This window comes from Onychomys torridus, chromosome 6, assembly GCF_903995425.1.
Source record: "Onychomys torridus chromosome 6, mOncTor1.1, whole genome shotgun sequence".
Classification (NCBI taxonomy): domain Eukaryota; kingdom Metazoa; phylum Chordata; class Mammalia; order Rodentia; family Cricetidae; genus Onychomys; species Onychomys torridus.
This window is the reverse complement of record NC_050448.1, coordinates 33,583,304-33,610,719: the sequence shown is the minus strand read 5'-3', so window position 1 is coordinate 33,610,719 and position 27,416 is coordinate 33,583,304. Positions and strand designations below refer to the sequence as shown.

The window sequence follows — 27,416 nt, the reverse complement described above, 5'->3', positions numbered from 1 at the left end:
ATATACCTTTCTGCTTTCTGACATAACTTCCTGGGATTAAAGGCATGAGTCACCATGCTTGGCTGTATCCTTGAACAGATGGATTTCTGCCTCTGGAATGCTAGGATTAAAGGCATGTGCTACCACTGCCTATCCTCATGTTTAATATTGTGGCTGTTCTGTCTCTGACCCCAGATAAGATTATTAGGGCGCACAATATTTGGGGGAACATAATACCACCACAGTTTTCTTTTAAGATCAAGAGGGAATAAAACAAAAAAATGCTGTTAACACAAATGGAAGGTGATTTTAAACTTCTTTTTTGTGTATAGGAAATAGAATAATGATGAAAAACCAAGTTGCTTATGGAAAGGCCTGGAGGGCAATTTCCTTTGTCTGAAAACCCACTGTTATTTTTCATTCTTATTCTGTACAGCCTGTTCCTCTTTGTTAATGCTACACGATAATCAGAGCATAAAATATTTTCAGGACATTTGGCACTAATGACACTACTTCATTCCTACTCATAAAGGTACCTATCAGTGACCTCCCAGAGCGGTGAACATAACCATTTCCAGGACATTGAGAAACAGGTGGTCCCTAATCCACACAAATACTTGTCAGTCACCAGGTTTCCAGGAAAATGCCAGCACTCCTACCCAGTAGGGAAAGCTACTAGACAAAAAAATAAAAAATAAATTTTAAAAAAATTTGTTGGTTTTATTAACTTTGGTGTTGTTTGAAGGGCAGAGCAGATTTCAAATTCAATTCTGCTAAGATATGTAGAATGGTGATATGCAGGGTCATTATTTTAAAAACACACAGCATTAAAAATAAGCCTATAGGTCTCCTATCACTGAGTAATTGGGATATTTTGGTAGGACTGTAGTTTAGTCTGTGTGCTAATACACTGGAGATAAAGGTGTACTTCAAACATTACCCACATTCACCAGGTTAGTGTTTCTCCAATCGCCCCCAGCCAACTCTTAAATTCTCAGATAAAGCAGATTTAGGGGTAGATGCTCAATGTCTCAGCTTTTCTAATACTTCAAGTCTGTGGCTGAGACCCCATGCCGCACACTGCTTAAAGTCTTCTAATGCCTGTGATGTGATTTGGTCTAAAGATTCTAATTTTGTGCATGATTCTTGTTTTACAAGAAGGGACACACACGTGTGTAGTTTTTACCTAACTTATTGTCAAACAAACAAACAACAAAACAAACACCAAGGCTTCAGAATCAAAACCCCTCTAGGCAGACATTGTTGTTTTCTGGGTGTTTATGATTGGGAGCTATGGTGTTGGAAATGGCCCCTAAGAATATGGAAAAACTCCATCACAGTTACTAAAGGTTATAGCCTGACTCGGTTTCCTCATCTGTGCATGAGATAAAAATGGCAGCAATTTAAATATCTCCATTTGTTTTGCACACAAAGAAGAGTGGCTGACACCATTATGGCTGCAACTTCTTACTTGTGGTCACATTGTACAGCTTTGATCAGTGCTAAATGATATAATTTCTCCAGTCCACAGAGACAATTCTAAAGTGAAATAGACTCAACAATTTTCATTGATTTGAAATAAAAGCTAATTGCACATGGTGAAGAAATTTCCTATGATGTCTTAAAAGAGACATGAGTAATTAATTTAAACTTTAAGGAATAGCCAATGCCTTTTTTAGAATATGTGTGAATATTTTTCTTTCAAAAGTCTGGGAAATGATTGCAATGTAAGGAAAATTATCTTGTAAAACAGCAATAGAAACAGGAACTTAAAACTTCCCATAAGAAAAACTATAAACTGTTTGGTTCTACTGGGAGAGTTTTTGAGTCATTTTCTTTTTAAAATATATACTCATCATTCAGGGAAGGCTTTCATTCTTCTGTTAAACTGAAAACAACAGTGAGTACTCAGGGCATCAGAAAATAATTGTTCTCGTGTTTGAATTCTAGCGTGACTTTAGCTGGATGTGCACATTACCTTGTTTAAGTACTTGAACGATTAGGGTTTATTGTTATTTTATACTGAGAACCTTGCGGAAGAGCTGAATGTCCAAACTGTGGACAAAAGGCCATATTGATCTTGATGAACAGTTGAACCCGAAACTCACAACTTGTCTTTTTTTAAGTTAGAACTATGAATTTGATGACAAAATGCTTAAGACAAATTGTCAATCATCAAGACAAACCTTTCTTTTACTGTTGAAAATATAGCGCAGAAGGTCTATGAACTCCATCAGACTTTGTAATAAAATGTTGGAATGTAGATCCCATGGGTAGATGGTAGCTTGTTTTAATTGTTTCTGATAATTATTTACATGTTCATAAGAAGTAATTTGGTAATGGTTGCTTATTAGAGACAAACTGTAGGTCTACATGGACTTCTTCAGTGAATAATCATCTCTAGCAATTCCCCCCAAGTTATGAAAATGTCTAGTGCTTAATATTTCAATATATACTGTTTTGTATATAAAAATATCTATTGTAGGAGTCACTTACCACATGTAATCAATTGCATTGATTTTAATTGAAAAAGATAGCTAGAAATTTTCGTGGGTTATTGTAACAGTACAAGGATACAAGGTGCTTTTATTTAACAGAGACATTTGTAAAATAAACCGTGAAAGCAAAAGCAGGCTACAAAAGAGGAGGGTTCATGTTGCCTCTGCTTTGTTTAAACATGTTATAGGTTAATATGCCACAATGGATAAACACTAGAAAGTGTAAATTAGCATTTGATAATGTAATTTCAAACATCTTCCCCACCCAGAGCACTATGGAAAATATGTATAGGTATGGTAAACTTTCTTCCTCCAAGCGTCACAATCTTGTGGTCACATAATCTTCATGGGACGTTGTGTCCGTGGGGCTTAAATCATAGTCAATGCTCGAGTCCTCCTCGTGGGCACGCTTCCCCTTTGGTATGATAGGGACCGTGTCTTCCACCACCACCTTCTCTGACTTGAAGGAGCACACTCTCTTGCCTACCTGTAAACCCAAAGTGTCCGTATTCCTTTCTCTATGGTCTACTAGTACACACTGTTCATTGAGACCAGGAATGCTGAGGTCACCCCGTGAAGCTAATCCTTGGGATTCCAGTTGGATATTTCTCTCAAGTGGTCCTGCCGCCTGTTGACGAGTAATTTCTTCTGAAACAGAGAAGATTTGGTTTGCGTTTTGCTCAGCAGCATTTGGTTTTGACCGTCTATGAAATAACCCGAAGTTTTTGATATCAGCCACAAAATTCGCTTTTCTCTGCTTCTCCCTGGGCGGCTCCTGCACCACCAGGGCGGAACCATTGCTTACGTTATGTCTCTCGGAGGCAATGACTGCCGACCTTGGGTGGATCAGAGTGGTTAAATCAAAGAGGCTGAGATTCTTTTTCTTGTCCTTGCTATTACCTCCACTGTGGCTGTTTTCGTCCGAGTCTGCGGAACTCGCCGCGGCGTTGGCCGACTGTATTGTGGAGAGCTTGCTTCCTCGGAGCAATCCCAGAACTTCAAAGCGGAAGCTAGAAATGTCCTGCTTTAGTTCCTGAGTGAAATTCAAATGACACGTTAGGTGGTCACCTATGGAAACATCATGTCCTAATTTCATAGATGGGTCTGAAATGCAACTTTTGAAGAGCCATGGCTCTGCTCTCCCGGAACTCTGCTTAGAATGTCAGGCTCTTTCTGGGACACCTCGTGTCATTTTGATGTCATTTCCCTGTTGGCATTTTATGTCCTAGTATGATGGTTAGTCTTCACTGCAAATATGACCAAGCAGAGAGATCCCTAAAGCATACTTCTGGGTGTGTCTGTGATGCTAGATAAAGACCCAAGCCCCACTCAATGGATTTATTTCATGATGGATTCACAATACTGTGGCATTTAGGCTGGGTGGGACCTACTGGGTGACAGGAGATGACAGTGAGCATGTCCATGGGACTACCTAGCACCTCTGGTCCTTTTCTACTCCCGGCAGCCATGATGTGAACTGCTGGACCTTGCCCTGACTGCCATGATGGATCGACACTTCTATGACTCAAATAAACACTTTCGAGTAGCCCCTCTTTAGTGTTCTGTCACAACAAGTGGCTGAGACTCATAAAGAAATCTTCTAAGGGTGACATAAAAAGAGATAGAGGGGTTGTATTCTCTGTCACTGTACAGTGGGTTTTTAAAAATTTTCTCTGAGGTGGCGGTTTCAAGTATTTTCTCTCTGGAGTCTGCCTCTAACTGTCAGGCCACTTCAAGCTCTTGGGTTCACACGTCTTAACAGATTTTTCTGTGCAAAAGGGAGTCCAAAACAAAATCACATGGATCTTACCCTTCTGAGAAACTCCCAAGTCTCAGTACCTTGAGGAGGGCCTTCCACCCACCACTGAGTCCCTAAGTCCTGGCTTTGATTCACATGAGACTCCTAGATCTTTTTCTTATCTCTTCAGGAAACTTATTTCTGGCCTTCTTCTCCACCCACCACCTCCTCTGTCTTCCAGGGCAAAGAGAATCATTTAGCCTCATAATTGAGACTTACAGTAAAATTAACCCAAATTGTCAAGGGGACTTAACTTTGTGGCAAGGAAAATCCTAGTCCCTGGTGGCATTCTGACCCATGACCTCAATCCCTGCTCTACCAAGTGAGCCTCCCATCTGTATGTCAACCTGATTTCTAAACTGGAAGCGTTTAATAACCAACCCACCAACAATAGCACAAGCGTCCTGGATATTTTGGAACTTCGTTCATTGACAAAGCGTGCTGTAAGTTTGGCAGTCCCCTACCTGATGACTGCTTAGCTGCTGTTGCTACAAAGGTCTTTAATGCTTTATGTGTTCAATTTTGCCTGTAAAATCTTATTAATCTTAAAGCATTCCTCCAAAATTTCTAAACAGTCATGGAGAATAAAACAATCACTTTACATTTAATTTGAAACATATCATTTTCCTATATCCACTTGTTACCTCTCATGTAACTTTAAAACTAGAAAATCAAGTACAAAGACTAAAGCTTTAAGTTGCAATTAAAGCAAACCTTAAATCCCTGTCCCAAGAGCTGCAGTGACCAGGAAGCTTGAGCTATTGTTAGTGGGTTGTGTTATTAAATGCTCCCAGTTTAGAAATCAGGCTGACATACAAATGGGAGGGATTGGGGTCATGGGTCAGAATGCTATCAGGGACTAGGATTTTCCTTGCCACTAAATTAAGTCCCCTTGATAATATGGGTTAAGTATGTTTCAAAGCAATTTGGGAAATTGCTTTGCTTTGCTGTTGTCCTTCTTCTGTCTGTCTGCCCTCTCCCTAAATTCCATGGTAGTTAAATTTAAAACACAAGAGGCATGGCCCAGATGTCTACTGAAACACACAAGGCTGTGTTCGTAACTCTGGCTTTAAAGGCTGCCTCCCCATGCTGCCTGTGATGAAGGTGATGCATTACCTTTACATTCTCCTCCGTCAGGCCCTCTTCAGTTTTTGCCTCTCGGATCATGGCTGCCACATAGCGCTTCACCAGGTTTCTCATCACCTCCTGAACAACATGATTGACATTCAGTTCAGGGCTTCAATTTCTGCCCCCTTTCACAGCAATTTCAGGACCGAACGCAAGCATTACTCACTTGATATTGGTGGTGTCTTCTCAGGTTATCAGCAGCACGCCGCTGAAAAGGAAAAGACATTCCTGTGTGGTTATACAGGTGAGTTATTATCCTAAAAATTACTGCTTTCATAGATAAGGCAGTTCCTGTTGTCTTTTATCACAAAAGCGGGGGGGGGGGGGGGGGGGGGGGGGGGAATGAGCCATGGTCACAGAGAAGCTTCACACACATCCAAAGAATCAGTGAACAAAAGTGAAAAAGCCCAAGGTTTTAATTATAGGACTCTTAAAACAGAGTAAATTAACAGTGGCAGAAGCATGGTTCTGGGGTAGGCTGCAGGGCCATGAGAGAATGAGCCAATCACACTGGATATACACCCTGCCTCTCTGGAAATACTGCAAGGTAGAGCTAGGAAATAACCAGGGAAGGAAGTAGCAAATGGAATTAATGTTTTCTCATAAATATCAACACAGAAATACATAGAAATCATCCATTGTAGGTGACGATACATAATCGGAAACCTTAGAGGGCGTGAACTTGCTATGGTTGCAATCATAAGTCCATTGAGGGGAATTCCCTTTTCAGTTAGATGAGATTTAATAAAACAAATGAACAAAGAGTTATTCATCCACACTACTAGTTAATCTTACGATTTTTATGGTGGAGGGTTTGATTTTCAGCTACCTTTAACCATGAAGTTTTGGAGATGGAACCCAGGGAAGCCAAGGCTGGGCAAGTCATCCCATAAGTCCTCTACCACCGAGTCACACACTTCCCATACCAGTTACCTCTTCAAAGAGATTGGGATGTTCAGGAGTGGAGGTAGGTGCGTGTGCAGTATCAGCTTTTTTAATACAGAATGGAAAGAAGATGGTTGATGATGGGAAAAGTCCATTAAAGAATTGAGTTAACTAACAAATGATATTAAATTTTTCTTTTTCATCTTTCACAAGTATTCCAAAAGCATTAGCAAAAACCTGTCTATGGTAACCCCATATAATGCATTTTAATAAACAGTAGCATTGATTCTTAAGGAAGAACACTGGACACAATCAATCTGAATAAAAACATTTATGTGATAAAGGAATTAGTTCGGTATATTTTGAGAAATAAAGGGAATAATAGTTCTGGGTTTCTAATAAGGCTTTTGAACTTCTTGTTCCTTAGTCAATATTTAATCACAGGCTGATAAAATAGAATTTTAGAAAGAGCTGTGCATGTATATAAAATGATCTTCAGAAAATATATTTTAAAAGTAAAAATTCTATTCTACTGGTCCTAAACAGTGTCTCTGTTTCAAGACAAGCAGTGATTTACAGAAAGGGAGGAGACAGTACTCCAATTCCTAAAGCCACTAGTCACTAAAAAAAAAGTTCACTCCATGGGAACTGGATTCTCTCTATGATTAGGGCATTTGCCTAAAAACCAGGAGATTAGATAAAAGTGTGATTTGGAGTTTTATGGCTGGGCCACCAGATGGAGGTTATGTCTGCCTCCTGTTGAGACAACACCCAAGATAAACTCAAGAGAAAAATCACTTCCTGAAGGAAGCAGTGGCCTCCAGAGCTCCGTGGAGTTGCTTCAACTGAAGAAAAGCAAATAATTGTTGTATGCCAATTTCTTAAAATATACTGAACAGATGACTTCCAGGGTAATTTAAGTATACAGACCCTTAGTGTGATATAAAATCAATTCAGTCGGTTCACCTTCATTGATTTTAGAATCTTTATAAATTCAGTAAGATAATGCCAAAATAAGTCTAAGGTCATAGTTGAACTTCATTGAGCACAAAACTAAGATTAAGGTTAATAGAATCAGACTGATGAATGATAAGCAAAGATATCATGGTGGGTTTAAATATTAAAATGGGCACAGTTTCTTTCAAGTTCTAGAACCTTCCCTGATATCTATAGTCAACAATTTTAATTAAAATATGAAAAAGAATGAAGAGCATAGTTTAAAGTGAACCATAATATATTTGGCTTGGGAAAAATTTTAAAAAGCTTGTCAGAAAAAAAAAAAAAAAAAAAAAAAAAGAAGGGCATAGGAAAAGCTTACTCAGCTCCCTGGGGTTTAAATTCCTCTGGTTAAGTTTAAGGCTAACTTAAGGCGGTTCACATTTTGTTAACTGATTCTTTTCTCTGTCTCCTTGGTAATTACATAATACCCCTTAATCTTGCAATGGGCATGAAGGCTGCACACCTCATCTCTTCTCCCTTCTCCAGTGTCTCAGCATAGGTCCTTGTTTTGCTGTTTTTGCCTACTCGCCCTTATTGTCTGCATTTGAAGTGGGTGTCAGTGGTGGAATATGAAGGATGTGGAATCGGGTTAGACATGGAGATGATTGTACCTCGGATGGGCTTCAGAGTTGCACAGTGGAAATAAACTCACTGGGCACTTTAAAATACTAAACAAGAGATTTGATTCAGAGCATCCATTACTGGGGTCAGCTTCCTTCACCTTCCCAGTTCCTCACTGTTTAATTATTGATTGACACAAATTAAAAATATCCCTGAACCCTCAAACTTCATAAATTGACCCATCCTCCGGCTTACTTCTGAGGAAACACAATTGGAATGTGCTTGCTTCTCTGTGGGACTTTTATGTGTTTCATGCTTGTCAAAGTAGTGTGTTCAGCTAGATCATGAAATGTCTTTACCCTGGAAGTGAAGAGGGATGAGAACAGGAAATTTGCTTTACAGTGACACAGCAAGGGAAAAGATGGTCAAACTCAGAAGTCGACCACCTTTTGTGGGAGTCCGGGATCTTTATGAGTAAGTATCTCCACATGGCATTGACTATCTGCCACAATCTCCGTGGATTTTTGTCTCCATAGTATAGCTATTTGCTTATACAGCCACTTTGAGATACATTTATCAGGTGACTATGTCTTCATATGTACAATTATTCTTTCAGAGGCCAGAAGCCTCTGAATAATACGTTGACTAAAACACACTTGTAGTCTGTAAGGTAATGAAGTGAGTGAGACAGAGACAACGGAAAACACCACTAAACGCAGAGGTGATGCCTGTGAGTGTCCCATGAACATGGAGAAAGAGGTAATACTGTACAGAGGAGAGAGTTGGTAAGCAGGAGTGAGTATTTGGACTGAACACGGGGCATCGAGATTTTGACAAGTCAAGAGATACAGGTGTTCCTGAAAATTGGAATAGGATTAACAAATACGTCTGGTGCTAGAAACTGAGAGGAAATTGGAAAAGTTAGTGTGGGCTCTTCACGAGAACCTTTTATGGCACAGTCCAGTCAGGGGCTCTTAGTGCCTAGGTTTTTAATTACCCAAGTGTCATGGGAAGGAACTGTGACTTATTTCAGTGTTGTCTGGCATCAGGCAGGAAAGGACTTTGCTGCTTCTGACCATGGCCATAGATCCTTGGTGTTCTTGGTCTGAAAGCTGCGTCACTCAAGATCTCTGCGAGCACTTTCACACAGGGTCTGTGTCTGCACATGGCTGGGACTGAGGCCCTTACGGCCTCAGCCTGAATACAACTATAGTGAGCTCACGTTCTGGGGTACCAGGGGCTTCGGGTTTCTAAATTAAAAATTGGAGACGAGGAGAGCAGGGTAGTTAAACTTATGTATACTCTTTGCAACATACATAAAATTGTTACCAATTAGCGATATTGTTAAATGTCATAACAGAAGTACCATCAATGGTACTTGGGGTATTGGTAACCTTTCTAGTGGGTAAAGATCTGCTGACTTTCAAAGGTCTTTTCTCATCTTCAGGGAAGGGATTGTATCACAATTGTCACTGAAACAGACCAAAATTAGACAGTGATGGAGGTGCTTATGGCAATAATGTAATCAGGGGTATTTGATTTAAAGGTACTAAGTAAAAAGGGATAATCAGATTTCTGCAAACTTTTGCAGTGCTGAGAGTTGCACTTTTTAACTTTTACTTTTAATTAGACTGGTTGTCAATTCTGCCTGACAGGAAAGTGGGTCAAGATCAAGGACCCTGTTTAGCATTTGTCTAGGGAGAGTATTTTGGAAGACAAGCACATGATGTTGTCATTCTTTTGGTCAGTTATACCATATATACAGAGCTGGATTACATGAGGAACATTTCCTGACAGGATGGTATTCAAGACAGAGGCTGAAGGTACACCTTCATGTGTAGTGGATAGGCATCCCAGCATTGGCCTGGAAGTTCCAACCCCCACTGAGGCTTCGGTAATGGTCACACCCACAAGGCGGGGCAGAGGAGGAAGCAGAAGACGAAGGATCGGGAAGAACTCACTCTCTTGGTTCCGGGACGCCGGACGCGAGAGGTGGACCGAGCAGAGTTCTCCAGAGAACGCCGCCGCCGGACTACCCTCTACCTTGCCAGACTCTGCGACCTACCCCTTCATTTGTAAGTTACCCCACAAAATAAACTTCCCTTTTAACTACGTGGAGTGGCCTTAATAATTCCACCAATATTCATGTCACTTCAGTATAAGCTATGGACTGCAGGCTTCCCATGCTGTGCTAGGCCCCACTGTGGCATTTGAGTCACAGAACTAGTAGAAAGAAAACAATGGAGTAATGAGAAGCCTTGACTGGTGCAGGGGAAGCTGAGGTCTCTCAAGCTGAGCGAGGTTGGCAGCAGGAGAGGGGCCCTGGGGAAAGCAGTGTAACATTTGCTGGCTGTTTAAGCTTCCATTCTTCCCAGGTCTACTGTGTGGAAGGTCAGGCTCTCTGCAAAGAGCTGATTCCCTGCAGTCAGCTTTCAGGGTCATTTTCTTTCATTTTCACTGTGGTTTCTGTCTGTCACTTGAGTTTCTGGTCCATGAATTATGCCGTTTAGTCTTTCCTCTGCTCAGTGAATCCCTTTAAGGATGCAACCTGCTGTGTGGGCAAAAGGCCAATGCAGGACAAGTTCTTTACTCCAAAAATTGCACTTTGGCTCTGAGATGGATTTACTTAGTGTCCTCCATAATGCACTTTCTCATCATTACAGCATGCAGTTGAGAATTCTTCTTAGTAAACACACTTTCTATGTGTATAAAATAAAGATGCAGGATTCCTGGGAATCATATTGTCAGACCAAGTACTCAGGACCTCATTCCTGAAGTTCCAGGAGTACCAAGCACTTCTTATACCACCTCCCATTTGAAAAAGTAAGTTGAGTACAAACTCCTTCCTAGCAAGTCTTACAGCAGTAACTCAGGGAAACCAGGGTTTTCATGGATGGCCGCTCTCTTTTCTGTAAGATCTGCAGTCAAGCCTACTGAGAGTGGTGAAGCTTGGACTGTACGTTTTGACAAATTTCCACTAAAGATGAAGTACAGGCGTTGACTACTAGCTTTCTTCTTTTAAATGCTAGGCGGGGCAAATGCACAGGCTCTAATTCTCTTGCACTGACTTAATTAATTATATTTCCGTGGTAACTGGTTAGACTTTAATAGCTCATCTACATCCCAGGGCTGAGTGACACTCCATGGCCCTGAGACTATGCTTCATGTTTTACTTTTGCACTGAAGAGAAAATTATACAGTGAAAAATACAAAACTCAAGAAATGCTGTGATTTCTCAAAGATCTGGTAGTTTGGGAGTTAGTATGTTGCCCTATTAATTTAAGCATTCCAGTTAGAAACCCACCCAGGTCCATGGCATTAAGAATGTTTCACTCTAATTAAATGCTTTGGGGAAGGTATTGCCTTAGCTGCCTTGGACTTGAATTAAACATATTTGAACCTTTCCAGCAATAAGTATGGAGGTTGGTTTTTAGCTTATAAAGCTGAGCTTGGTGCTAATGCTTTCTTTGAATAGGGATTTCTCATTATAGTTTCAATCTTAAAAAAGAATTCTAGATGATTCTTGAAGGTTTAGTACCAATGAAGGCATTGGCAAAACATTTGAAAGGGGGCTGTAGAGACAGCTCAGTAGTTAAGAATATTGCATACTTTTGCAGAGGACCCAGGTTGGTTCTCAGCACCCACATGACATCTCACAACCATCTGTAACTCTATCCCAGAGGATCTAACATCTTCTTCTGAGCTCCAAGAGGTCACAGACATAAAATAAAAAACATTCTCTGACTCACGATTTTTAATGTTATTATTTGACTAGGGTACTCTTCATAATTGGCCCTTGAGTGGGATTTTCAGGAGCCACCTGCCAATAATCTGTTTACTTCCATCATAAAAGTTTTGCTTGGGTTGGGGATTTAGCTCAGAGGTAGAGCGCTTGCTTAGCAAGCCCAAGGCCCTGGGTTCGATCCTCAGCTCAAAAAGAAAAAAAGAAAAGAAAAAAAAGTTTTGTTCAACAATAAAACATTGCCACTTCATTTTATGTTTTCTTGCACAAAACAGTCAAGTAAAAGAAAAATATCAACCATCCATCAGAGGAAGTCTGAGGTTAATACAAGCTTGGCTACCGAATTACTATTGCCAAGAAGCATGAACAAGATGAGACCAGCCATAATGGGCTCCCAGAGAGTGACCAGGGCAGCCACGCCCAAGAAAAGCTGCCATTCTAGGCTCTTTCTGAGAATGTGCATAGCCTGAACAGCAGTGTGAATTCACACAACTAATGGATGACACGAATCTCTAAGTGAACCACAGTAGGAAAGTTAGAGAGCATGCCTTGAAGAATATAATCACCTCTGGCTGAATTTTCAATGTTCTGTTTCAAAAGCCTGACATAAATGTACACACATTGTTGGTCAGAGCAGAAAGCAAGGCAGCCTGTTCAGACCTTTGAGACACAATCAGCTGAGATCTCCAAAGGCTTCAGAGGAAAAAAAAAATCAAAATCTGAGTACATAACTTGGAAAACAATGCTGTGTACTCTTCAGAATTTTCAGGGAGTGAGGGAAGGTGATGGGGAGCCAAGTGCATTGAGAAACGAAGGACCTATTTCCCCTGTCCCCCAGCTCTGCTCCCCAAGAAGCTTTGTCCCTAAGGGATCCTGAGGAATTGGATAAAGTCACCAAGTTCTGTTTTAAAGAAAATGGAAGTGGATGATCTCTAAGTTCTTTTGGAGGGTGATGCAAGCATGGTTTAATATTTGATTTGTTTTTGTAAAGTGCATGTCCCTGGTCCTCTAGTGTGGCCTTTTCATAATGAATATGTGTATACGTGTAAACCTTTACTATCAAGTGTCTATACAATGCACTGTCACAAGGCTAGCCAAACATGAGTGGCCTCACAGCAACACCAATGGCTTTTCACCCTTCTTCCTCATTAAACTCTTCTAAAGTTTAACAACCATCTTTTTAAAAAATTAAACTACATCCATCTATTTGCGTGTGTGCATGTATGTGTGTGGACACACATGCCATGGTGGTATGGAGGTCAGAGGACAAATTTTAGAAGCTGGTTATCTCCTTCCACCCCATGGGCCCAGGTCTTCAGGCTAGACAGAAAGCATCTTTCACTATTCTGGGCCAGTTTCACAATAATTAACTTCTCCTCTTTTCTTTTGTAGATAAGAGCTCCTATACAAAATTTACATATATATATATGTGTGTGTGTGTATTACACACATAATATATTACATATAACACACACACACACACACACACACACACACACACACTGCAACTAAGAGTTTACAAGCTAGACTATTATGTCTTTGGAGAGTAGAGAAAGAGTAAATTCCAACAGGGTTGAGCTGGGCTAGGACAAAGCTTATTCAAAACCCTGAATGGGAGAAGGTAAGAGCCATATGGTGCTATTAAGAGAGGAAGAGGCAGGCATGACTCAGAATATTTGGTTTGGCATAAGTTCTCAAGTCACTAAAGCACACACAATCCAAGGTCAGAAAAATGTATATTGCAAAGGAAAAAATGAATGGTTTGAGGTCAATTAGCTTAAATTAACTTCCTGTGCATCAGATTAGAGCCAAAGACGCAAATTTAAAAATAGAGACATCAGAAGAATTTTGTGTTTTGAGAACAGTAATCTGTAGACAAAAAAGCAAAACAAAAATCAAAACACTCTGTAACTCACATCATTTAAGGTCTCACTCTTAAAAATGGGAATTGTTCCTTTAATAGAAAACTGAATTTCATATGTAGCCATGCATCATCTGTGGCCATGCATCTATGGCCATGCATCTGCAACTATGTGTGTCTGGAAATGCATCTGTGTGTGGTAGTATTGTGTTCCCCAAAATATTGTGCACACTTAATAAACTTATCTGAGGTCAGAGAACAGAACAGCCACAATATTAAACATAGAGGATAGGCAGTAGTAGCACATGCCTTTAATCCTAGCATTCCAGAGGTAAAGATCTACCTGGATCTCTGTGTGTTCAAGGATACAGCCAAGCCTGGTGACTCACGCCTTTAATCCCAGAAAGTGAGCCTTTAATCCCAGGGAGTGATGGCAGAAAGCAGAAAGGTATATAAGGCGTGAAGACCAGAAACTAGAAGCTTTTAGGCTTTTGAGCAACAGTTCAGCTGAGATTCATTCTGGATGAGGACTCAGAAACTTCCAGTCTGAGGAAACAGGATCAGCTGAGGAACTGGCAAGGAGAGGTAGCTGTGGTTTGTTCCGATCTTCCAGCATTCACCCCAATACCTGCTCTAGGTTTGGTTTTATTAATAAGAACTTTTAAGATTTGTGCTACATCAGTGGCTGTGCATCTATGGCCTTGAGTGAACTATGCTTTCCTGACTTCAGAAGTAATGCAGGGTTTGTGCTCCTCAGTGCTCAGATGGGAGGAAGCCCAAATGAACTTGAAGACCCTCCTTGCACTGGAGGTGCCATAGACTAAGGACTGCCAATGAGAGGCTTGGGAGAGAGCAGGGAGGCATTTCTTAGAGCGTCCTCCAGCCTTTGTGTGGTCAGAACTGGAAGATGCAGTGTTAAAGAAGAGTGTATGGTAGGTGGCAAGTTTCCCAAGCACCTTACAACCCAAGATTTCCTTGGCTTTGCCTAAAATTGAAATATGAAAAACACATTTTCATGAGTTGGCTTTCCATTTTCAAAATCAAAACACTTGTGTGTGAGGCAATGTACTAAGGGGCATCTCTGTTAATTCTAGGCCAGCCTGGGCTACATAATGAGATCCTGCCTCAAAATTCTTAGACTAAAGGACAGTAAATCGATTTTGATCCAGAAGGGAGGAAAGTGGGTACCTGCATCCCAGAAACATTGTGCACATACTTGATGAAGAATGACAGTTATTGCATGCATTGTTTGTATGACATCTTGTGTTGGACTGCATTAGCATATGGACTAGTGTGATTAACAGATGTTTCGTAACGTGTTCACTGCTATATTTTTCCCAAAGATGCCTTCAAGGATAGAGGCCATACCTTTGTACCTCCTTCTCTGACTCAAATTCTAGCTGAGTTACTGGCCTGTGACACAACATATTGTTATTGATTACTGAGCTCCATAAAATTTATTCTGTTCAATAATTTATTGTGCAATGTTTTAAAAATGATTTGAATTTAACATGGCTTAGTGGACAAATCAAATATTTGGAGTAAAAGAATGCCACTCTTTTCTAAGGTCACTGATAAAGACGACAAGTTACTAGGAGGTTTTCTATAATATTTTCCTAAACTAGCTGTGATTTGTAAGGTCAAGTATATTCTCCAACTATGATTCCTCAAGCTCAGGGGTCAGAGTATATAGGAGCAAACATAACCACTTCCTCCAGCAGTAATTTTCTAGTGCCAGTCAATTTCCCTTTACAATAGAACAAATACTGGGTTGAAGGAACAATCCATGACACCCAAAGTAGGAGACAGCCCATGAGAGTCAATCACAAAGCCTTGTGGATGTCAAGCTAAGGGCAAGAAGGAAGAACCCCACATGTCAACGTCATAACTCAAGTCCTGGTTCCAGTTTCATAGCCTCTGCACACTTTCCCTGGTGAATTCCCCTAAACTAAACTCATCCATGCTATCTCTATATTCACAAGGCTAGCTCAAGATACACAGTTCCCACACTGGCCAAACCTGTCATAGGAGGACTCTCAGATCAGACACATGAAGAAGTCCACAAGCCCAGGTCACAAGGTAAAAACAAAACAACAGGAAAGGCTAAGATACTATGTCCCCACCTCCAACTAAGGACTCCTATAGAAATAGTCTCCAATGAGAATGACCTGGATGAATCTCAGAACACAGATTTAAAAAAAGAAAAAACAAAACAAAACAAAACAAAAACAAAAAAACAACAACCATAAACTCCAAAGAGCTCAAAAAGTTTTAAAAAGACAAGAACAAACACCCCAATGAACTCAAGGAAGACAGCAATAAATGCCTGAGTGAAGTTCAAGAAAACACAGACATACTGCTGAATGAAATGACAAATGAAAAGTCAATTGAGAATTTGAAAACCCAATTCAGTAAATAGATAGAAATATTGAAGAGAATTCAAGCAGAAATGAAGCTGGAAGTGAAAAGCACAATGCCCTTTAGAATATCAGGATCTGTGGTGGTTTGAGGAGTAATGGTGCCATAGGTTCATATATTTGAATGCTGGGTTGTTAGAAAGTGGCACTACTTGGTAGGGATTAGGAGGTGTGGCCTTGTTGGAGTAGGTGTGGTGTTTTTGGTGAAAGTGTATTGAGGTTAATCCACAGAGTCTATTTAATGATCAAAGGAATTTATTTGAGGGTAAACTCACAACCATGGGAGATTTATCATAGGGTCTGGGAATGCTGAGCTATATCCTACACTGAATGGCTTGGTCCAAGATCTCAGCATCTAAAACCATGAGATAGTCAAGAGGAGGAGGTGTATGTACATCCTGTGTCTTAAGGGTCCCTAGTGGCCACACCCCAGTATCTCAAGGTCATAGGCAGGTTTAACAGCTGCCTCACTAGGGGTGGTGCTTCAGGTCACAGATCAAACAGCCACCCACTACAGAAGTGTGTCAGTGCGGGTGGGCTTTGGGGTTTCAGAAGCCCAAGCCAGTCCCAGTGGCTGTCTCTCTCTCTCCCTGCTGCCTGAAAGTCTTGAGCTCTCCCCAGCACCATGTCTGCCTACATGCCACCAAGCTTCCTGACATGATGACAATGGACCAAACCTTTGAAACTATAAACAAGTCTGAATTAAATGCTTTTCTTTCTGAGAGCTGCTGTGGTCATAGTGTTTCTTCAGAGCAATAGAACACTGACTAAGACAGGACCCAAGGAAAAAATGAAAGAATTGGACCACTCAAGCAAAGAATATGAAAAGTTTTAAAAACACATGAAAGAAATATGTATAAAATTTGGGATGCTATGAAAGACAAAATATTCTAATTATAGGCATAGATGAAAGAGAGGAGCCATGGATTAACGGTATAAACCAGATCTTCCACAAGATCAAAGAAGAAAACATGCACAAATTAAGGAGAGACATATGTATGCAAGAACACACAAAAACACCGAATAGAAAGGAGCAGAAACAACAACTCCAATGCGATATTATAGCTAAAATATTAAATATACATAAGAAAGAGAAATGGCTGAAATCTGCAAGAGAAAAATTGTAACTCATATAAAGGAAAACCCATCAGAATAACAGTTGATTTCTCAACGGAAACTTTAAAAGCCCGAACAGTGGATATCAAGTTCCAAAAGATGTCAGTCCAGACTACTGTACCCAGAAAAATTACCTGTTGTAGTTCAAAGAGAAAAAATAACTTCCTAGGACACAATAGGCAAAAAAAAAAAAAAAATCCATGTCCACAAAATCAGCCTTTCAGAGAACACGAATGGTAGAACCTTGAACTGAAGACAATGAACATAGCCAAGAGAGTGTAGAAAGAAACAAGTGAAGACATAATTAATAAAATGCAAAATAAGACTTTGAACACAATCAGCAAAATCTCAAAATGACAGCCTGATATCCATTCACACTTTTCAATAATAGCTTTAAAGACTAATGACCTCAACTTCCTAATCAGAAGACTCAGGTTAAAAGAATGGATTAAGGAAAACAATTTGGGAGTGGAGAGATGGCTAAGCAGTTAAAAGCACTTGTTGCTCTCCCATAAGACCAGAGTTTGGTTCCCAGCACCCACGTCAGTCAGGTGGCTTACAACTATGTGTAATTCCAGCTTCAGGGGATCCGGTACCTCTGGGCTCCACAAGCACCTGCACTCATCTACACATACATGCATGCGATACAGGCATCATCATCATCACCATCATCACCATTACCATCATCATCATCATCACCATCTTCATCATCAATTTCATCTTCTTTCTGTTTCCTACAAGAAACTCATTTTGTCTTCTTTAACATGAAAAAAGTATTCCAAGGAAATGGAATCAGGAAGCCAACAGGAATTGTTATTCTAATATTTAAAAAAATATATATATCAAATTTTAAGAGATAATGAAGATAATTTCATTCCAAACAAAATAATGATTACTCAAAATGATATTATAATTCTGAACAATTATGTAGCAAACTGTGGTGCATGGAATTTCATAAAAAATATTACTGGACTTCATGATGCAGATAAACCCCAACTCAGTAATAGGTCATTTCAATAATCCTCTTTCTCCACTGGCCAGGTCATTTTGACAGAAGACAAACAGAGAACTTAGAACTAAATGACTTCACACAGCAAATGGACTTAACAGTTATCTACAGAATATTTGTCCTAAACATCAACAGATATATGTTCTACTCTGCAGTCCATGGAGGCATCTCTAAATTAGACTACATCCTGGGACACAAAACACATATTAAAAGTTTCTGAAAAAATTAAAATCATTCCATGTAACCCCTCTGTTCACAATGCAATGAAACTTAAAATCAACATAAATAAATCTCTAGAAAATACATCAGCTCATGGAGATTTAACAACATATTAGTGAATAATACATGGGCCAAAGAAGAAATATAATGTTCCCAAAATGAAACGAAAACATAATAAAACCTCCAAGACATGTTAACAGTACTCCTAAGAGGGAAATTTATAGCTCTAAGAATGACAGAAAGAACACAGATAAATTGCTTAATAATAAAACTCAAGAATTTGAACAAACCAAACTCAAATCCAGTAGGTAGGAAGAAATACTAAAAATCAGAGCAGAAATTAATCAATGGATTTATTGACCCTTTGTATTGTTTTGCTTCTAAAATCTTTTTAGGAGATGGTTCTTTGAGATTTGTTAAACAATATTGACAGACTCTTGGCCCAATTAACCAAAAGAAAACAAACAAACAAAGAAATCAACAGTGAAACATCAAAACAGGCAGTGAAGATATTCAGAACATTATTAAGTGAATACTTTTGAAACCTATACGCTATTACTACTCAGCCTTTAAAAAAAGTGAAATCACGAAATTTGCAGTTAAATGGACAGAACTAGCAAACATCATTCTGAGTGAGGTAACCCAGACCCAGAAAGACAAATCTAGTATGCTCACTTACATGTGGATATTAGCTGCTAAGTCAATAATAACCAAGCTACAACCCATAGTGCCACAGAGATTAGGTATAGACGAAAGGCCTAGGGGTTCAGATAGATCTCGTTAGGAGAAGGAAATAAAATAGTTATGGATAGGTGGGGGCTGGAGTGGGAGACTCACATAGGGAGGGGAAGGGAAAAGGGGACGAGAGAGAATATTGGGAGAAACAGCTAAAATTAAGAGCCATTGGATGGGTAGTATGAAAACCTAACATGGCAGAAGCTTAATATTAATATTAATAGAGTATATTAATATAATAAATATCTTTATATATGAAGACATTCTAAGTGAAAATGCCAAATAATAGGGGAAGTCGTAACCCCAACTAGCCATCTCTTATCACTAAACGACACTTCTATTGGGTTTCATCTAATTGAGTTGTTGGCCAAAGGTGTCACATGGAAACCTTAAACAACCCAGGCTGTTGCCAAGACTATAGGTTGTTCTCTACAAACTGACAGCAAGGCCCCATTGCTGAAGACCACACCCACACAGCTCACTGAACATGGAGAAGTTGAGCTGGTGTCTACACAGAGCCTTCACCACTATGTTCTATCACCTTTGGTACAGGAAGGTGCTCTGCAGGCTGCCAAAAGAGAAATGTAATCACAAAGCCAGCCACAGACCAGTTGATCTACAATGCTGTCCTGCCAACAAGATGTGCTAGAGCAATGGTGGCACAAAGTTGGGGAAGCAACCAACCAATAACTGATTTCACTTAAAGTCCATTCCATGAGATGGAATCCACACTCAACACTGCTTGGGTGACCACAAACCTATGACTAGATATCCCAGGGACCTAGGATAAAACCAAATACTACTGTTCTTTACAAAAAAAGCTACCAATGAAGTGAGTCCTAATGATATTCTGCTATACTTGATGATGAGATGAGAGACTTGCTCAGCCATTAATAGAGATGTTTCTTCCTGTAACAGCTAGGGACAAATACAGACACCCACAGGCAGGCATTATGCAGAGAGTGAAATACCTTGGAACTCTCAGCCCTAAACAGAATGTCTCCATCAAATCCTTTCCCCTGGGCTCAGGTAATACTGCAGAAGAGGAGGCAGAAAGAATCTAAGAACCAAAGGGGATGGACGACACTAGGAGAACGAGACCCTCTAAATCAACACGATCAAAGCTTCTGTGAACTCACGGAGACCGAGGCAGCATGCACAGGACCTGTATGAATCTTCAGTGGGCCCTTTGGGTATATAATATAGCTTCCAGTTCAGTGTTTCTATAGGATTCTTGAGTGTGAAAATAAGTGGGTATCTGTTTCTTGTGCCTTTTCTTTGGCTCTCTCTCTCTCTCTTTCTCTCTCTGTTTTTTTAGTTCAATTCCAATGTGTTGTTTTTGTTTTATCTTATTATATTATATTTTATTTAAAAAATGCTATAAGTATTTTTAATAAAGTTAGAAAATCTAAAAGAAAAGAGTAAATTTTTAGGTTCTTCAAACCACCAAAGTCAAACCAAAAAGAGAATTTCAACTTAAGTAGAACATGATAAATAAAGATATTAGAACAGTAATAAAAAGCCTTCCAGGTTTAAAAAAAAAAAGCCCAGGCTCAGATAGATTCACAGCAGAATTCTATGAGACTATCAAAGAAGATCTACAAGAGGTACTTCTTAAACCATGCAAAAATTAGAAACAGAAACTACACTTCCAAACTCTTGCATTATTCTAATCTCAAAACCAGATAAAGACATAAAAGACAGAAAGAAAACTACAGGCCAATATCCCAATGAACACAAATGGAAAGGTTCTAAAAGAATACTTTCATGCCAAATTCAGGCATTTATCAAAAAGATTATCCACCATGATCAAGCTCTCTTTATCCTGGATATATGGGGAAGGCGGAACATATGTAAATCAATAAATGTAAGAAATAAAATAAATGTCTAAAAAATGTTCACATGATCATCTCAATAGATACAGAAAATGCCTTTGACAAACGTCCCAGAGCAGTAGGACTGGAGGGAATAGATCTCAGTGTAATAAAGGCTACACATGACCAACCACCAGGCAACATCATGCTCAATGATGGATCCAATGTTGGACACCACGACTTGAACACTGAAGCATGCATCAATCCTCATGGACTCTACAGTTCAGAGGGAGAAAGCCAGACATTAGCTATGCCACAGATAAGTTGCTGTTGCAATTGCAGAAGAGCTGGAAATCAGAGTACAAGAGATGGCTGGGTCCCCACGCCTAGGCTAACAGAATGAGGAGGCCTCTTTGAAGAGAGTTGATCTCATTAAGACAGGAGTGATGTCTATCATCCAGGAAATGGGCTTGTGAAGGGTCCTAGCTACTCTGACCAGGCATTGAACAGGAATGATGTACATACAGTTAAACTTCACTGTGTACAATCAGCAAGATCAGAAAGTCATAAGATCTGTTCATGTTTGGTAATGATTCCACTCTAGTCAAACAACTCATGATTGAGAATGTAATACTAATGGGATGTGTCCTTACCCCAATTGTTCCAAAGCTTTCTGGCTTCCTTCTCATCTTTTTCTTACACAGGTGCGTCCATATCCACTTGACCAGGTACCACAGTGATTTGGGGCTTGGGATGACATTGAAAGGCGTAGGCAGGGTACCCCCTTCTTCAAAGTAGCTCATCCAAAGCTTTGTTCTGGCAAATTTCCATTCTATATCTGCATGGTCCTGAACAAGAGAACATGACAACTGCAGACAGGTTCTCTAATTAACAAGGTAAGATAAACCTCACAGATGGAGCCTGAGCCTGACACAGAGTGGTTGTTGGAACATTAATTAGATTGCTTATAAAACCACCGCTAACTCTCAGAGACGGCAGCTTACCCAGTCACTGTCACTCCACTCATTCTTCCTTCTTCAGAGAACCAGCAATCTACGGTTGTGTGTCACAGAGGCTTTGGTGATTAGTTATGCCTGGGAGGCAATGCTACAGTCCTGACTCTGAAGACTGCATGGCTTACTTTCATTAGGTGCTAGCCAGAGGCATGGCTTTGCATCTTAGCCCAGGCCTTGCACACTGCTCAGATGAATGCCACCTGCATAGACGCTCACAGACAAGCTTTGGTGCTGCAGGGAATGTCTTAGTGGATGCGTTTCCACATGGATAACTCTCTTTTACCTTCAGACAATAGATGCAAATTTACAGAGAAATCCCAGCAACACACAATGCTGCATAGTGCCTCCATCACAGTACTGAGTCTTGGTGCAATTGCACAGGAGCTATTAATCAGGATATTTGTGTCCCAGGATGGTGGCCAAATGTCATCTGCTAGTCCAGCACAATCCCGAGACCACCTGCATCCTAAACCATTGCTCAGTTGAAGTTACACACCTCAAGGAATCCTGGAACAGTACTCTCTCTTTTTAATATTGAAATTATTCACTCTTTTCTTTTGTCCCTTAAAAGTCCCTTAAAAAATCAAGTATATGAGCAATGTACAGTGGATACATAAGAAATTTGTAAGCAATGTGAAAGTATGAGAAGGCTATAGTTGCAGCTTCTGTTACTGATTCAGCTCAGCAACTGTTAACTTCCTACATTTCTATGATTTACCCTATAGCTCCAAGGTGTGGGGATCAGGAACCAAAAAGAGATTCTGAGTCTGTCCCAAGATTCTGGGAGACACAAGAGTTAGATTCTTGACATGCAAACATCCCAAGGAGCTTCCCTCACAGGACACTGAGGGGTCACTATCTCTGTCCTGATGCCTGCCTGTCTTACAATTTCAGCATTTGGGCTAAATAAAGGGAGATTTAAGGTTTGTTTTCTGTTCATTCCCTAGAAAAACAAGACACACACACACACACACACACACACACACACACACACACACACACACACACACACAGAGTGGTGAGACAGTGTCATGCTACTCTTCAGTAATGTTTTCTTCTTGACAAAGCTGGGGTATCTAATGTTTCACAGGACCCCAAATGTTGGCAGTGTCTTTGTCCTTAGCTTGATGGTGGTGGTTTTCTCTTTTGTTTTTGTTTTGTTTTCTGTTGCTTTGGATATATGTGGAATCTATCTATAAAAACTTCAGGCTCTTGGATGTTACCTGAAGTTCTGTATAACCACAATTTCTGATGTTCATGTCCAGATCGCTCGAGCTAGAGGAATTCTTACACATAGTCTATGAACCAGCAACACAGATGCTGTATTCTAATGCCTTGCACAATTTTTTCTTCAGTGACAGGCATGAGAAAAATTTACCTCTGTGAAGAAAATTGAACTAAAATTCAGAGTGCTGCTCAACAAAAATTATGGTAACAGTTCTGCTATAGATTCAAGGACAGGACACCATTGCTGCTGGGTGTGACAAAATGGACAACCTGTACTATACGCTGTATGCTAAGGTGTGACTAGGAAAGACTTCACAGGAATGTCTTGTGCCACAGTGAGTTCTAGTTTGCTACTGTAGCTGTCCTCTGTAGGCTTAGATGGCTAATTAATAAGTTCAAGTGGATAAAGTATCCCACCTCAGCTGCTGCAGTGTTTCTCTAACAGTCCTGGGTACAAAGGCATTCATTTACTCGACCATACTCATTCAGTTGATAAGACATGTTGGTTGATGATTTTGTGCTTTTTGACACAGTGTCTCATGGATTAGCCCAGGATGGTGTGGAAGTTACTATGTAGCTCAGGTTAGCTTTGAATTCAAAATGGTCTCCCTGCCTCAGCCTTCCAAATGCTGGGATTACAGATGTAAGCATCTGTGCCTAGGCAAAAATTTTTGAAATTTTGAGTAAATAAATGATGCTATGTTGTTTGCAAGCCAGAATTATAAATAATATATATTGCACCGTAAATTTGTCTGGAGAACTCAAGATCATTTCTATATTTGTTGCTTTGAGTAAACTTTCAAAATTTTTATTTCATGTGTATGGATATTTTGCCTATATGTCTATCTGTGCACCACATGTGTGCCAGATGCCAGCTGAGGCCAAAAGAGGGTGTTGGTTCCCCTGAGACTGCTGATGGTTCCATGTGGGTGCTGGGGATTGAACCTGGGACCTCTAAAAGAGCAGCAAGGGTTCTTAACTGGCCCATCTCTCCAGACCATACTTTTTCTACACTTTAAGAAACTGAACATCTAGCTTTCCCTTTACCAGATTTATCTCTGGGATTTCTTTTCAATTTTCCAGCCTGGCATGGGTTTGTCTCTACTGAGTTAGCCTACTCCAGGGAGAGACTCAGAGCCTGTTGGGCTGCGTAGAGATGAGTCACTTCTTTCTATATTGTTTCATGGCATGGCTCCCTGGAAATACAGGCTGACTTAATTTTCCAAGTTACTCTGTGTACAAAATAGAATAATATACAGCCACTTATGCTACACCACTTTTTATATACATCACAACTAACCACTTACTATTCTGATCTCTCTCATTAATAGCAAATTATACACTTTATTTACTATGATGATAAGATAGAATACAGCTGAGAACAACACTCCACAGAAAGAATATTGAATTAAAAGTAATGTTGTCAACTTACGGCAATTAGTTGGTAAGAATTATTCATCATAGCAATTAACATATTCAGTAGGACAACCAGAGAGATGACATTGTACGTCCCGAACATGGTGGCCCCAACAAACTCGGTGAACTCATGCTGGGCTTTGACATTGGTAACATATAAATTGATGAGTCCAAATATTGACCAAAACAGGGATTGTAGAGTTTCAAATAACCTGTAATAAAACACGAAAATAGTATTGTTATCTTATTTTATATATGCCTTTAATTTCAAGCAAAAATTACAAAATTAAACTCAATAAAATAATTTAAAATATTTTTATCAAACTGATACAAAATTATACTTGTTTTTCCTATTTATTATTATCCAAAGAGCATTGAAAACCACACTTTGTTGGAGTAAGTGGGTGAAGGATTCAGACCCTGGAAAAACATGATTGCTGGCTTAAGAATAGTTTTTTATTTCTCCAGTGGTCGAGCAAAAATAAAGGGATCACAATATAATATTTGTGCCATGTGTAAGTTATGGAAAGTTTGTACCTTAACATCTGTAAATCAAACTTTACAAGACACAATCGCCCTTGTTTATTTCTGTGCTGTCTATGGTTTGTTTGGTGCTGTTCATGTTGGCAGAAATAAACAATTGCACCAGAGAACAAGTGACACATGGTGTCTAAAGTATTTACTACTTGTTCCTGTTTATAGAAAGCTAGTTGATTCCCGTCCTCAGTGTCTGAAGGATAGTTAATCCTAAAGCTTACTATTCCATAAAAGTCAGTTACAGTTTCCTCTGCTTTGCTTTTAGTTATGGAAGGATTAAAACAAATTAGATTTTTTTTTTAGATTTTTGCATTTGTAATTGGAGCTGCCCCAGGAAGCAAATAGTCTTAGAATGCTTAGCCACTATAGTTTTTTTTTTTTTTTTAATTTCAAGGCCCATTTTACTCACTCAAGGTAGTAAGTGAATTTCCTTTATTTAAACATGAGAAAAACATAATAAATTAAGTCAAATTAAGAAATGTTCATTTCAATGTATAGTGTAACACAATAATATGGTGTGTAGTAAGATGATGGTAGAGCTTCTAGACTCTTAGAAATGATTAAAGTAAGATGATGTTTACATTATATTAGAGAGATAAAGGCAAACTGACATGGGGAATCAGGAGGTGGGATTTCAGTCTTTAGAGCAGCCAGGATTAGAACGGAATCTCATTGGGAGAACAGGTCAGTCACATCCCAGCATCATGGCTCCCTGAGCTCTCCCTAAACTGCCTACCCAGTGCCTGAATGTTAGGTCATCTATGGTCAAATGACACAAGAAGACAATTCACATGAGGCCTGCAGCCTGGCCTAAGGAGGACCTGACTTCCTTTCTGCAGGAAATGCCAACATTAGGTAGTTGCCAGAGGAGCCTGGAATGAGTTTAGGAGGCTCATTGGGAACAAAGTGTGTTGGAGGTTTGCCACAACACTTCTAAGATGCAGAAACAAATAAAGCACAGGACAAAAGAAAGGAATACATGGGGAGACACTGGATCACACTGAGGCTGATGCAGCGGCAGCCCTCTTGGCCCAGCTCTGGGTCAATTCCCTATCTTTCTAAAGCTGGGCATATCCTTCTTGGCAGAGCATCTGGGGGCTGTGGGTCTGTGTGTTTTCCTTACAGTAGAATGCCTGAAACAGACACCATTCATTTATAGCCCTCAGGATCTAAGAAGTCTAACTAAATATGTCCAAACTGCCACTTGGACCTTTTATTTCCACAAATTTATTACTTTTTGCAAATGAAAACTTCACATTTTTAGTTGAAAAGCTGATTCTAGGAGATGAAATTTAATTTTATTTACATTTTATAATAGTTAAATGCTGTGACAGATAATTGTAACAAAGAGGCTGTTTTGAGCAAATTTAGTCAGAATGAGGGGTGTTGTGTTATGTGAGAAGGTGAAGATGTGTTCACATGGGAGAGCCCAGCTGGGTCTCCAAACTGTTAGGGAGACTGAAATGAATTCTTGACTCCAGCAAAGTTCATAAAAATGTTTTAATTTGGTTCAAGATTCTAATTTCTTAAGTTTTGGTAACTCTTAGGCATTCTTTAAATTTAATGTGAATTAACCGTGTTCTTTTTTCCCTACAGTGATGACTCTTGATAGCAATATATAAATATAATTCAGATGGGTTTGTCCTGACATGAGTGAGCAATTCAGGAGAAGTTTTACATGATGTAGCTCAGACTTGATTTGGGAGATCAAGCACTTGCTCTGTAAGCCACTGCCTGGAGTCGGAATCCCAAACATCCACACGAAAGCCAGGCAGTTGTGGCTGTTGCCCATAATCCCAGGCTTTAGGAGGTGGAGGAGGGATTCCTGGGGCTGGCAGCCATGCTAGCTAAGTCATCTCAGTGAGAGATTCCACCTCACTGGTGCAGAGAATTATGGAGGAAGACACCAGACTTCAACTTCTGTCCCCCAAATATACATGCACTCGTGTACATATCCACATACATACACACATACATACACACACACATACATACATACATACATACATACATACATACATACATATACACACACACACCCCATTCAGGAAAGAAAAGGAAAAGTTACATATTACATAGCACACATTATAAAATACATAAAACACTAACAAATAAATGACATTACAAGTGCCTTTTCATTATGGTTGTTTCCTCAAGCAGTCTAATAAAAGCAGTCATGCAAATTAAAAGGCTGCCATGGTTGAAAGTCTCAGTTTGCTTCTCTCTAAAAGAACTAGTTTCTCAAAGAACATTCATTAATCATTTAGCAAACATCTACAGACACTTAAAAAATTAAGATTTAGCAAAATAAAATGCAAAATGAAACTTTGTGATCAACTACAGTGTTTTTTTTTTTCTTTGGTGGGATGAATCTGTGTTGAAATTCACAGGACATTTCACCTAGCTAAAATATATTTGCTTCTCAGATGAACTGTGAGCCTGGTATTTAAGTATCCCTC

General features: G+C 39.7%; 1 protein-coding gene across 7 annotated transcripts in view; it reads right to left on the bottom strand.

Moving 5' to 3' along the window:
- Positions 1-221: 221 nt before the first annotated feature.
- The window catches only part of Trpc4 (transient receptor potential cation channel subfamily C member 4), a 186,156-nt gene continuing 158,961 nt past the window's right edge, over positions 222-27,416 (bottom strand). For 3 of the 7 annotated variants that reach the window (XM_036191202.1, XM_036191204.1, XM_036191203.1), the window contains 5 exons: positions 24,437-24,632; positions 21,415-21,609; positions 5,570-5,611; positions 5,392-5,481; positions 222-3,510 (listed from right to left, as the gene is read on the bottom strand). In XM_036191202.1, the coding sequence (XP_036047095.1) occupies positions 2,797-3,510; positions 5,392-5,481; positions 5,570-5,611; positions 21,415-21,609; positions 24,437-24,632 (1,237 nt within the window). In that variant the 3' untranslated portion in view covers positions 222-2,796. The remainder of the gene's footprint in view (positions 3,511-5,391; positions 5,482-5,569; positions 5,612-21,414; positions 21,610-24,436; positions 24,633-27,416) is intronic. The other 4 variants (XM_036191200.1, XM_036191198.1, XM_036191199.1 and 1 more) reach the window with 2 other exon arrangements.